Raw genomic sequence first — 11,948 nt, forward strand, 5'->3', positions numbered from 1 at the left:
TGGGCCGTAAATACTTCAGAATTTGCGATAACTGTTCAATGGGTTTTTGGCTTATCATCCATATCAATCCCCAAACAACACACACACGCACACACACAGACATAGGTTTTCCTTCATATGAGGTACGCGCGCAGTCGCAGCGACGCGTCGTCAGCGACATCGGTAAGTGCAACTTCGGCTAGCTGTTACTTGACTGTGACATCAGTCGCAGAGCAGTCTCTGTCTCAGTCACAGTCACAGTCAGCAGAGTCAGTCAGTCAGTCTGTTGATCACCGCTGGCGAACTTGGATGCGCGTTTCTCCCCTTTCGTTTTCGTTGTAGTGCGTGTGCGTGTGTGTGTGTGTCTGTGTGCGCCGTTTCGTCGCAGTTTTTTCACCTGTAGAGTGTCTACTGTCTACTTGTCGTTATTATTGTTGTTAAATACATACATACATATATTCTTCAATGCTTTTCTTAATGTGAGTGAGAGCCAGAATGCAAATTACTTGCAACGAACAAACAGAACAGAGAAAATACTATAATGCTTAAACATATGTATCTGGTCCGGTCCGGCCCGGTCCAGTCCGTTGGCCGAGTCTCGCCGATCGATGACCGTTAAAGTGATTCATAAATCCTTTTTTGTTTTTTGTTTTGTTAAAGTGTTTTTTTTTTTTACATTTTTATTAAGTATATTTACCATTATTTGCATTTTAATTCACCAAACACAAAAATTCGGTTTATTTTCAAGTGAGGCCTGACGGATATATAGCTAACCACCAGAGCCGGGCTTAGAAACCCCAACCAAAACAAAAAACCAAAAACGGAAAACGGAAAACATGACGGACAATGAAAATGGTATTTAAAATTTGTTTATGGTATAATTAAGTCTATTTTGTTTTTCCAATTTTAATGTCAAAAACGACAGAAACTAAAGTTATGATTTTTTAAAGTGATTTATATAGAAATTGCTGATTATAAAACAGTCTCTAAAAACAAATGGTATATACATATATGTATGTATGTACATACGCCTAGAAACCTTTCATTGTTCTATGGTTTCTTTCACTTATAACTATTATCTTTCTAATCGCTGTGAAATACCTTTCTGAAGTACCCTTTAGTAGAAGCCCCCAAAGAGTAATGGCGGATTTATAATCACAACCGTCCAGTGTCGGATCTAGCAGTCAGATGGTTCCAACATTAAGTCAAGAATAACGCATACGCACTGTATGACAGCACAGCAAAATGATGAGCAGGTTATCGGTATTAAGAACTATTCAGATCTTACGGTAATAGACTTTGCTAAAAACCCTCTAAAATTGCAATTGTTTTATCTCATTTTATATGCCAAAACCAGTTGAGAATTACAATTAAATGAATTGAAGAAGAATAAGTGTTGTTTGGGCCCTAGGCCCGAATCTATTGCGATTTTAAAGTAAATCCGTCACTGACTAACAAAGACAGGTTAGGGGGTCGCTTACTACCAAAATTGTAAGCTGTTTGTCAATGAGAGTTTGTGTGATTTGCATATACCTACACACATACATACTACATACATACATATGTACATATGTATCTATGGCTTTACCAATGTCAAAATCAACATTTGCATAATCATACAAAGCGATCGCAAAATTTATTTCATTTGGTATTCCACCAACGCCCTAAGACTGACAAATTGCACTGATTTGGCTACATCATTACCTTTGCCGTTACTTGCATACTTAGCCTCCAAAATGACAACAAGTATTTGCAATTACTTGACAATTCGATATCAAGTTGACATTCGCAGAATTTTGACAAAAGCAAAGGAGATAAGCCCCCCGCCCCCTACTCAACCTTACCCACCAGCAACATCATATCATTCTGGTATTTGGCCTTTTCACAATAGCGACTACCAATATCAACTGCCAATTAACCAGGAACAAGACAATCAATCATACAAAACAAATATTAGGAAATGTGTCAAGTGTCTCAATGAGATATAAACAACTCTTGAATGGAGTTACACTGGAATTTTTAAACAGAAGTCGAGAAGTTTTTTTTTTTTTTGCATTTAAAGTGTAAAATTCCTAAATTCTAAAGTTTTTGTGGTATTTTAGATTACTATTTCCATTGGTTTACGATGTACACACACATACAGATACATATATATGTATATATACATCATCTTTACGATTATTTCGCTTTCGCTCTAAGTTATGGCGATAATAAACTGACTTGTGGCTTAATCGCTTGTAAATCAGTTAACACACAGCCAAACCAAATACAGTTTGCCGACAATCTCTGATAAGGCTAGAATGGAAATTGCATATACATATCTACAGGTATATAGGGCGAAGGTGACAAATTTACGGCTGATATCAAAAAGGCAATAATCTGAATAAAGGCACTAAGTAGATTCTTTTTTTTTTTTTTGTTTTTTGTTTTTGGCAAACAAAAAAAAGAAATTCATTCATTCAAAAAAACAAATTTTCTAGAATATCTTAAAAGAATACATACATTGTATGCATGTATGTGTGTGTCTAGGTGAAATGTATATATAATATAAGATAAGATTAAACACATAACAAAACTTTGACGTATGTATGTAGTATATACTTTGTTTGTAATGTTTAACTAGATCACCTAGTTACATAGTTTATAAAGTATTTTGAACTATCGAGTAATAGGTATGTCATTTCATTCATTAATATTATGATTGGCACAAGTGTGTGGATGTTTTATTTTGGTCACATATTTTGTTGAATTTTTTTTTTTTTTTTTTTGTTTTTTTTGCTTTGCCATTTAGCAAAGACTTCAAACATTTACCGCCATGAATTGAATCGAAGTGTCGATCAAGTGTGTTTTGATAATGTTAAGGGTATGTAGATAGAGTGAGTAAATGACGGACGGACCAACCATCAACGAACGGATATGAAAGCAAGTAATTAGGTATGTTGGAATGCTGTTATGTTGGTTTGTACACTATTGCCTAATGGCTGTCATAAAGGTTGATAAACCAACGATAATGCGTTTGGGATTACCCATCGATATATGTACAACAACAAACATTACACGAAACGCCAATTGTACCTTAGACAGTGCTGGATTAAGCCGAGCGGCTGGCTCAGTTCTTAGTTTTCAGGCAATCTTTTTCCTATTATCCCAAATTAGATTAGTTTAGTTGGGCACACCGTGCGTATACGTTATTATTGACATAACGATGTAAAGGGCATAGGCCGACCATGACTGTAAATCCGCCACTGGCCTTAGCTGTATATAATGAGATAAAATAAAGTCAGTATGTCGTCGCATCGACTTTAGTATACCATGCACCAAGTGAGATAACTACTTTTAACCCTCATAATATAATGAGGATGGTTGCTAAAGTTAATAACATAAAGCTATTAAGTTCCTTAACTTAGTTTAGTTTTTTCACACTCTTTATATTATATATTGAAAAACCAAACCAGACACGGACTTTCTGGCTGGCTTTAAATTTCGCTAACTAATATCAAATTAATTAAAGGATATTTGAAAATGTCCTAACGGCCTTAAGATTCGGCTCTATCTGAGGTCAAAAACGCCTCTCGTTGCCTGTTACGTCATTACATTCTATATATGTATCTATGTAGATAGATAAATGGTTACAAAAACTATGCAAAGGATCTTCCAGTTCATGTCTTTGTTCCATGAAGGATTTAGCTCTTTATTTTGGTGGAAAGAGTCTGATATTCCTCTCAAATATGGGGAAGGAAGGATCGTTGGATATTAATGGAAACCCCCACGCCCCCCACACACCCAACGAGGATACGCCACTGGTTTGGCTACAAGACAAACGTCAAATGTCACGAGCTTCAATCGGGAGTTCCAAACGCTGATCCATTTCCATAATACAAGTACCTAAAAAAGGTATTCACACACATTTCATTCGAGACAATTCAGTGTACGATTATCTCTATTTCGGGCTAGGCTTCTATATCTGGTATTATCATTATAGTAAATGTCTGATGACTCTGACGTTGACTTTATGACAGCAGCACGACAGCTTTTCTAATGCGTTTTAATTTATGCTGAGCATTAAGTTCACACACCTTTTGAAGTGAGAAGGAACATGGATAGCGGTGGAGGAGGTAGGGGAGATAGTGGGAGGGTCTGTGAATAATATTTCAACCTGATGAAATGCCTCCAAAAGATCAGTAGTAATCGCAATGGCAGAGCTGCATGAGATAGTGCCGCTCTTAGGTTAATTCTTGAATCTCAAATTAAATAATTTCTTCAATTTTTCTTCTTCCTCTTCTTATGTTGCAGAAATCAAGGCTGCATCTTCGGATATAACCAGCGAACCTCAAAGTGTTGTAGAAGCTACTGCACTTGCACAACCAATCGCTGAGCCAGTCATTGAAGCAGCAGCCCCTCAACAGGAACCGCCTGTAGTAGTACCCGAAGTGGAATCTATTGCCGCGCCTATCGATGCCAATGCCCAGACGAATGGCACAGCTCTGGTTGAGTCCAGGAAGGAACCTCCAGTTAATGGCGATGCCCAGACGAAGAGCACAGCTCTAGTTGAGTCCAGAAAGGAACCTCCGAAAAAATTGATCCCGATCAGAATGGCAAGGATCTAAATGAGTCAAATATCTTGGCCAATGAATCGGAAGCAGAGGGTCAACAAAAGGTAAAATTCGAATCCCTACGTAATGGCAATAACGTCAAGTAATTGTACTGTCTTTTTAGAAATATCCATACCCAAAATCCGTGTTCTTTATTATCAGCAATGAATTCTGTGAACGTTTCAACTATTATGGCATGCGAAGTGAGTGGTCAAATTTACTTTATACAAATGAGATGTCCTTAAATAAATACAAATTCTCTTCACTTCATTCATTGCAGCTGTCTTGGTTCTCTTCCTTAGTCGTGTGCTGAAGTATCCGGAGGACACTGCCACGGTTGTTTTCCATGTTTTCACGATGTTTGTGTATTTCCTTTGTGTATTCGGTGCCATAGTTTCGGACTCTTGGCTTGGAAAATTCAAGACAATTTTATATCTATCATTGGTGTACATTTGTGGTTCGGTTTTGCTAACTCTGGGTGCCATTGGTCCACTCAATTTGCCCGTGGAGACATTTACCATGCTGGGACTTGCATTGATAGCCCTGGGATCTGGTGGCATAAAACCATGTGTCTCCGCCTTTGGTGGCGATCAATTCAAGGTACCAGAACAGGTGAAACAAATCACATCGTTCTTTTCGCTCTTCTATTTCGCAATCAATGCTGGCTCATTGATTTCGACTTCGGTGACGCCAATTTTACGTGAAGATGTATCCTGTTTCGATGACATCAACTGTTATCCCTTGGCCTTTGGTGTGCCAGCCATATTGATGATCATTTCGGTGATCATATTCGTTCTGGGTCGTCCCTTGTATAAGATCAAGCCACCAGCAGGCAATATGGTAGTCTTAGTGTGCAGCACCATTTGGACAGCGTTGACGACCAAGTGCAAGGAGAAGAAGACGAATCCCCGGGAACATTGGCTAGACTATGCAGACAAGAAACATGATCGTCAGCTAATCGATGATGTGAAAGTGTTGATGCGTGTGCTGTTCCTTTATTTGCCATTGCCCGTGTTCTGGGCATTGTTCGATCAACAGGGCTCACGTTGGACCTTCCAGGCAACGCGTATGGACGGTGACATGGGATCATGGGACATTAAGCCCGATCAATTGCAAGTGCTCAATCCGTTGCTCATTCTGGTCTTTATTCCTCTCTACGATGTGGCCTTCTATCCGGCATTGAGTTTAGTTGGCATTCGACGTCCATTACAGAAATTGACCATGGGTGGAATATTGGCTGGCGTGGCCTTCATTATTTCCGGCGTGGTCGAGTTAAGTCTTGAGGTAAGTCTGGTATACACTGCGATATGTCTTCACTATGCACTCTCACACCACTTCTTTCACTTTTCCTTCACTTTTTTCTCTTTCTCTTGCACACTCCTGCTTACACGCTCTTTCTCTATCTTGATTTCTCTCTCTTCCGTTCTGGGGTCGTTTTTTTAGAAAACATATCCCACCCTACCTTCAGCCCAGAATGTTCACTTGCGAGTTTTCAATGCCGAAAACTGTGCGTACACCTTCACAACGACACAACTGAATGGCCTAAGCTTCGAGGTGGGCCCCCATGAGGTTTATACCAACAAGGATGTCTATGTCGATGGCTCTGTGAATTTGCAATACACAATCAGCTCAACCAATCCGGATTGTTACAATTTCGGCACTGGCAGCCATACGCTTACAGATGCCACAGCCTGGTCGTTAATCCTCAATTCTGTGAATCAAACAGGAGCGGCTTTTTGGGAGAAGGACTTTGCGAATAAACCATCTGATGGACATCCATTGGTCCGCAATATAGCCAATATTGAACCCACAAGTAAGATTATCTGGAGAACTACAAAAGGTGTGGTCGGCTACAATGACTATGCAAACGAAACACTGCTCGAACGATTGACATCCACCACATACGATGTACTTGTTGACGATCAGCTAGTAGACACCTACAGAATTCACACAGGCGGTGTATACACTCTGATAGTGAGTGGAAATGCCGTAGCTGGCTATTCGGGCTACCTCCATGAGATCACTGAACCAAACTCCATGAACATATTATGGCTAATTCCCCAGTATGTGATTATGACACTCGGCGAGGTGATGTTCTCGGTGACCGGTTTGGAGTTCTCATATGCCCAGGCACCGCCTAGCATGAAGTCAGTCCTGCAGGCCTGTTGGCTGCTCACCGTTGCCTTTGGCAATGTCATTGTCGTAATTATTGCTGAAGCTGCCATCTTTGATTCCCAAGCCTCTGAGTTCTTCTTATTCGCTGGTCTTATGTTCGCCGATATGCTGCTCTTTATGTTCATGGCTTATGCCTATAAGCCCAATGATCCAAATAAAACTGTCGATGAAGCCGAAAAGCCGCTGGCACTAAATGATAGCGGCAGCAATGATGATACTGCCAGACTTCCGCTAGAGAACGGTGTGGATAATAAGGGCAAGGACATCAATGAGTAATTAAGCTCTTTTTCCTTGTGTATTATACATAGATGTATGTGTTATTGCCAAAAATGAAAAAAAAAAAACCAACAACCTTCCATTTTGTATGTCCATCCCCACCCCACCATACCCTGTTCACCCTTTTACAATGTAAGTATGAAGTGTGACACACAAAAGTAACGTGTCCGGATGCTTCGGACACTGTTGTTATAATATGACAAGACATTCTTTCTAGTTAATCTACTGAATAAAATATAATCTTTATACTAAACTCTTTGCCTAATCTTTTGCCCCCTAAACTATGCTTTTGTGCACATTTTGATATGCTCGGGTAATGTAATAGCCAATAAGGTACTTAAAAACGAAAATGAAACGAAACCAGTATTAAAATGCAAACGGGAATGCAAACGATACAGAAACTGTTTGAAAGATATTTCTTACTTTATGCAGTTGTAATTCTCAACTGATTCTAGCTCGAGTCTTGTGTAGAGTTAGACAAACTATTTTCTGATTTCCGGCTATGTAACGCTTGCATTCCCCTATCAACAAGAAATAAGCAGTCATTAGCTCGCTCCTTACAGCGCACTTATCCGGTTATAGCATCAGCGGGTAACACACAATTCCGTATCTTTAACGGTATTCCCGATTGTGACTATCGCCTAAGCACTAATTTAGCTGCACGCAACAATTTCACACTGAATGGTCTGGACTTTTATTATAGTGGCAGTATAGATACTATTAATGGGACATACACACTTACCTATAGCATTGAAACCTTAACCGAAGGTGAGTGGTTCCTCTTCCTCTTCCTCATCCTCCTCCTCCTCCTTCTTACTTCATATTTAATTGCTTGTTAGGCTGTCGCCAATTGGATGGGGGCACCCAGCAGCTCTATGAGGCCAAGGCTCATACATTGTTTCTTCGACCCAATCAGATAATTGGTAAATATTGGTACGAGGATGATATACAAAAATCAAACAAATCCTTAGCCCATGTCCGGACGCTGGCTAATTTATTGGCCACCACAAAGATCGTATGGACAGAGGTGAAGACATCCAACACAGCTCTCGAAATACAGGCACGAAATCATGAATTGTATGAATTGAGCACAGTTCAATATGAGATAACCGTCGGCGAGTATCAAGTGGCCCAAGTGAATCTCCGACCAGGCGGTGTATACTCTTTAGTGATTGGTTCTGGGCAGAATGGATATGTGGCAAGCATGTTCGAGGTTACCCAACCGAATTCCATAAGTATGCTCTGGTTGGTACCACAGTATGTGATTATGTCACTGGGTGAGGTTATGTTCTCGGTAACCGGGCTGGAGTTTTCCTATTCCGAGGCTCCTGCCAGTATGAAGTCGGTACTGCAGGCTTGCTGGCTGCTGACGGTGGCCTTTGGCAATGTCATTGTTGTGATTGTGGCCGAGCTGAAGTTCTTTCAATCACAGGCTAACGAGTTTTTCTTATTTGCTGGTCTTATGTTTGTGGATATGTTAATATTCATGTGGGTAGCCTTTTTCTATATACCAAATAATGGCCAAGAGAGCAGTGCTCATGGTCGACGGCATGACGAAGATAAGTTGGACTAAAAAATATAACAATGCCTCGTTTTTTATCAGTATGGATTATAAATATTTTCACCACTTTAAATTACCTTACTTAATTTTTTTTTTTTTTTTTTTTGTGTGTGTAATAAATATGCATGTTGAATTTAAATATAACTGTTTTTACTGAACTTTTTATCGACTATTCGATTCAATGGCAATCGATAAGTGTTAGATAACAATTATATTCGATAGCAAATCGATAGTAATGAAATTTTTATGATTTTTTCTGCACCTAGCACCTGGTCACACTGCAGTGAAAAGTCATATGACTTGTGGATCGATATAGAAAAAATAAAGGTTGAATTTTCTTTAGACGGCTGCATTTGGAAAAGTCAAGTCGAATCCAATCCCAGCACTCCTCCAACTACTGTAAATATATATATCAACAGAAAACTATCAAAGATGAACAGCTCTGGATTTATGTTCAACGTTGACAACGGCTACTTGGAGGGCCTCTGCCGTGGATTCAAGTGTGGCATCCTAAAGCAGGCGGATTACCTCAATTTGGTGCAATGCGAGACCTTGGAGGGTAAGTGACAAATATACAATCTGCCTTGCTGCCCTGCTTAGTAAGTCATGTGACGCCCCAACAACACCATCAGAATCGGAGTATTTTTAGTTAATTTTCTTTTACTATCAGTGAATAGTTGTGTTTCCCCTCCCTACCATTAAACATTCCTTTTGTGTGTGTGCGTGTGTGTGTGTGAGCTTGTCTTGTGATTTTTTTACGCGTGCCAAAAAGAGTGCAACACCCACCCATAAGTGTTGATCAGCATCCAAATCCGATGGATAGCAAATATGTACATACATATATAGGTGAACTTCTTGGAATATGAAGATAGCATATACATATAAATAAATAACATCCAAATTTATTATCAATGACCCTAAAGGCCAATGCCTTATATTAATGACGTATGCCAATAACTAATTAATAAATGATGACTCTTTTCTCTTTTCCAACAGATTTGAAGCTGCATTTACAAGGAACGGACTATGGCAGCTTTTTGGCTAATGAGCCGTCTCCTCTATCGGTCTCCGTCATCGATGACAAGCTGCGGGAGAAATTGGTCATTGAATTCCAGCATATGCGCAATCATGCTGTTGAACCCTTGTCCAATTTCCTAGACTTTATCACCTATGGTTATATGATTGATAATATCATTTTGTTGATCACCGGAACACTGCATCAGCGTCCCATTTCGGAGCTGATTCCCAAATGCCATCCATTGGGCAGTTTCGAGCAAATGGAAGCCATCCATGTTGCCTCGACCCCGGCTGAGCTGTACAATGCCGTGCTAGTGGACACACCACTGGCTCCATTCTTTGTGGACTGCATTTCCGAGCAGGATCTTGATGAGATGAACATTGAGATCATTCGTAATACCCTGTACAAGGCATATCTGGAAGCTTTCTATAACTTCTGTAAGAATATGGGTGGTGCCACTGCCGATGTAATGTGCGAGATTTTGGCTGTAAGTGTAAAATTGATCCGGCCCAAGTCTTGATTAAATAGCTCTTTTGTTTTGTTTTGTTGTTGTTGTTCTTATAGTTTGAGGCTGATCGCCGTGCCATTATTATCACCATCAATTCATTTGGTACTGAATTGTCCAAGGACGATCGGGCCAAATTGTATCCCAACTGCGGTAAAATGTATCCCGATGGTTTGGCCGCCTTGGCTCGTGCCGATGACTACGAGCAGGTTAAAACAGTTGCCGAATATTATGCGGAATATGCCGCTCTATTCGATGGCTCCGGCAATAATCCCGGTGACAAGACGCTGGAGGACAAATTCTTTGAGCATGAGGTCAAATTGAATGTCTACGCCTTTTTGCAGCAATTCCATTTCGGAGTATTCTACGCCTATCTGAAACTGAAGGAACAAGAGTGCCGTAACATTGTCTGGATAGCCGAATGTGTGGCGCAGAAACATCGTGCCAAAATCGACAATTACATACCCATTTTCTAAGCGGTGGGCCGCCCCGGACAAAGATACAAAATAATTATTATATAAAAGTTGAAAAGTGTTTTCATTATTTGTCCAGTCCAATATTTTCTTTTTTGTTTCTTCTCGTTATGCAATTGTGTTTTATTATTATTATATATATATTTTTTTTTTTCCCCTCTCAATGTATATTATATATATTATATGCTCCATAGAATGTGTATATGTATATTTGTTACAAGTATTATTATAAAACAAAATTTTTAAACATCTGTTGCTCTTGTATTTGTATAAAACACAAAAAACGAAACAAATTCTTAACAACAACAACAACAAAAACACACACAAATTCTGTTAAAATCAAAACATTAAATATACATATACCCCGAATCATTATATACATATATGTATGTGGAAAGTTGCATAAATCAATTATTAAAAGAAAACCAAAAACATTCCTTTAAATTAATGTGGCCTAAAATATTCAATCAGATTCCAAGAGATTGCAACTTTAACAATAAACTGTTATTCATTGAGTCAGAACGAAAACAAACAAAACCCAAAGCAAATACACACACACACACACATATTCATTCAAAATACATATATTAATAAATAGAACAGAAGATTGTAAAGTACAACATATATTAACCCGACATTTTTGTTCGTATTTCTTTATTAACCTCGTGTCGGTTATACTAACTTAATATGCAACTTGTATTAGAGCATAAATACATATTCAAAGGTTTGGTAACTCGATTTCGTTTGATAATATCAATTACTTATTCAAGGCGATATATACATTTAGGAAATCGGCACTTTTTTAAATTTTTGTATGAGATGTCAAATTTCGAAAGACTATTTCTTAATCCACAATCTTTCCTTACCCGTTGGAACTACATATATTCAAGTATTGCTTCTTTGGAGGAGGAAACGCCACCTACATCGGGGCTGAAACTCAATAAAAACATTATTATAGTTTGAAAAGATCAGAAGACTAAACTATTTTCAAAAACTACTGATCCAATGGCCTAGTTTTTCTTGTAGTTATTCTAGCCAACATTACTTAGTTTTTGTCTAACAACCATGACAAAAACTAGTTTTTAGTATGAAGGTTTATAAATTTTGTAGACTTGGACTCAATTAATTACCAATGAATTTCTTTTTTTGAAGAAGTCTTAAGTCTTTCTTAATAATATGTATTCAATACCTAGGATTCCTAAAGGAATGTAAATTTTGAGAATTTTTTGAAATTGTTCATTAATTGATGTTCACTTAGCCCCTTTATGAACAATTTCAAACAGTTTTTCCCTCTTTTGGGTTTTTATTGACTTATAAATTGGAAATTGGGCTATAAATTGAATTGTTTAATAAATATTGATTCCCTATA

The 11,948-nt window shown here is 38.6% G+C and overlaps 3 protein-coding genes across 3 annotated transcripts; all 3 read left to right on the forward strand.

The window, feature by feature from the left end:
• The first annotated feature begins 221 nt into the window (after nt 1-221).
• On the forward strand, nt 222-7,275 carry LOC137571892 (peptide transporter family 1). Its single transcript, XM_068283584.1, has 7 exons — nt 222-458; nt 728-834; nt 4,273-4,502; nt 4,538-4,636; nt 4,696-4,774; nt 4,852-5,855; nt 6,015-7,275. The coding sequence occupies exons 2-7, from the start codon at nt 816-818 to the stop codon at nt 7,020-7,022; spliced, it is 2,439 nt and encodes an 812-aa protein (XP_068139685.1). The 5' UTR covers nt 222-458; nt 728-815; the 3' UTR covers nt 7,023-7,275.
• A 118-nt stretch (nt 7,276-7,393) lies between these two features.
• Nucleotides 7,394-8,595, forward strand: LOC137583477 (peptide transporter family 1-like). The gene is made up of 3 exons (XM_068298527.1): nt 7,394-7,456; nt 7,586-7,790; nt 7,862-8,595. Exons 1-3 carry the CDS (start codon nt 7,394-7,396, stop codon nt 8,593-8,595), a joined length of 1,002 nt encoding a protein of 333 aa, XP_068154628.1.
• A 407-nt stretch (nt 8,596-9,002) lies between these two features.
• On the forward strand, nt 9,003-11,214 carry VhaAC39-1 (V-type proton ATPase subunit VhaAC39-1). Its single transcript, XM_068303152.1, has 3 exons — nt 9,003-9,142; nt 9,580-10,088; nt 10,166-11,214. Exons 1-3 carry the CDS (start codon nt 9,016-9,018, stop codon nt 10,580-10,582), a joined length of 1,053 nt encoding a protein of 350 aa, XP_068159253.1. The 5' UTR covers nt 9,003-9,015; the 3' UTR covers nt 10,583-11,214.
• Nucleotides 11,215-11,948: the final 734 nt, after the last annotated feature.

This window comes from Drosophila tropicalis, unplaced genomic scaffold (genome assembly GCF_018151085.1).
Source record: "Drosophila tropicalis isolate 14030-0801.00 unplaced genomic scaffold, ASM1815108v1 contig_158, whole genome shotgun sequence".
Taxonomy (NCBI): domain Eukaryota; kingdom Metazoa; phylum Arthropoda; class Insecta; order Diptera; family Drosophilidae; genus Drosophila; species Drosophila tropicalis.

Excerpts from the sequence above, each read along its gene's own strand:
- LOC137583477 (XM_068298527.1), top strand. The coding sequence starts at position 7,394 with ATGCAAACGGGAATGCAAACGATACAGAAACTGTTTGAAAGATATTTC. Across the intron at positions 7,457-7,585 it reads ATTTCTTACTTTATGCAGTT|CGCACTTATCCGGTTATAGC; the intron begins GTAATTCTCAAC and ends CGCTCCTTACAG. Across the intron at positions 7,791-7,861 it reads CATTGAAACCTTAACCGAAG|GCTGTCGCCAATTGGATGGG; the intron begins GTGAGTGGTTCC and ends ATTGCTTGTTAG.
- LOC137571892 (XM_068283584.1), top strand. Across the intron at positions 4,503-4,537 it reads AACCTCCAGTTAATGGCGAT|AAAGGAACCTCCGAAAAAAT; the intron begins GCCCAGACGAAG and ends AGTTGAGTCCAG. Across the intron at positions 4,775-4,851 it reads CAACTATTATGGCATGCGAA|CTGTCTTGGTTCTCTTCCTT; the intron begins GTGAGTGGTCAA and ends CATTCATTGCAG.
- VhaAC39-1 (XM_068303152.1), top strand. The coding sequence starts at position 9,016 with ATGAACAGCTCTGGATTTATGTTCAACGTTGACAACGGCTACTTGGAG. Across the intron at positions 9,143-9,579 it reads GCAATGCGAGACCTTGGAGG|ATTTGAAGCTGCATTTACAA; the intron begins GTAAGTGACAAA and ends CTTTTCCAACAG. Across the intron at positions 10,089-10,165 it reads TAATGTGCGAGATTTTGGCT|TTTGAGGCTGATCGCCGTGC; the intron begins GTAAGTGTAAAA and ends TTGTTCTTATAG.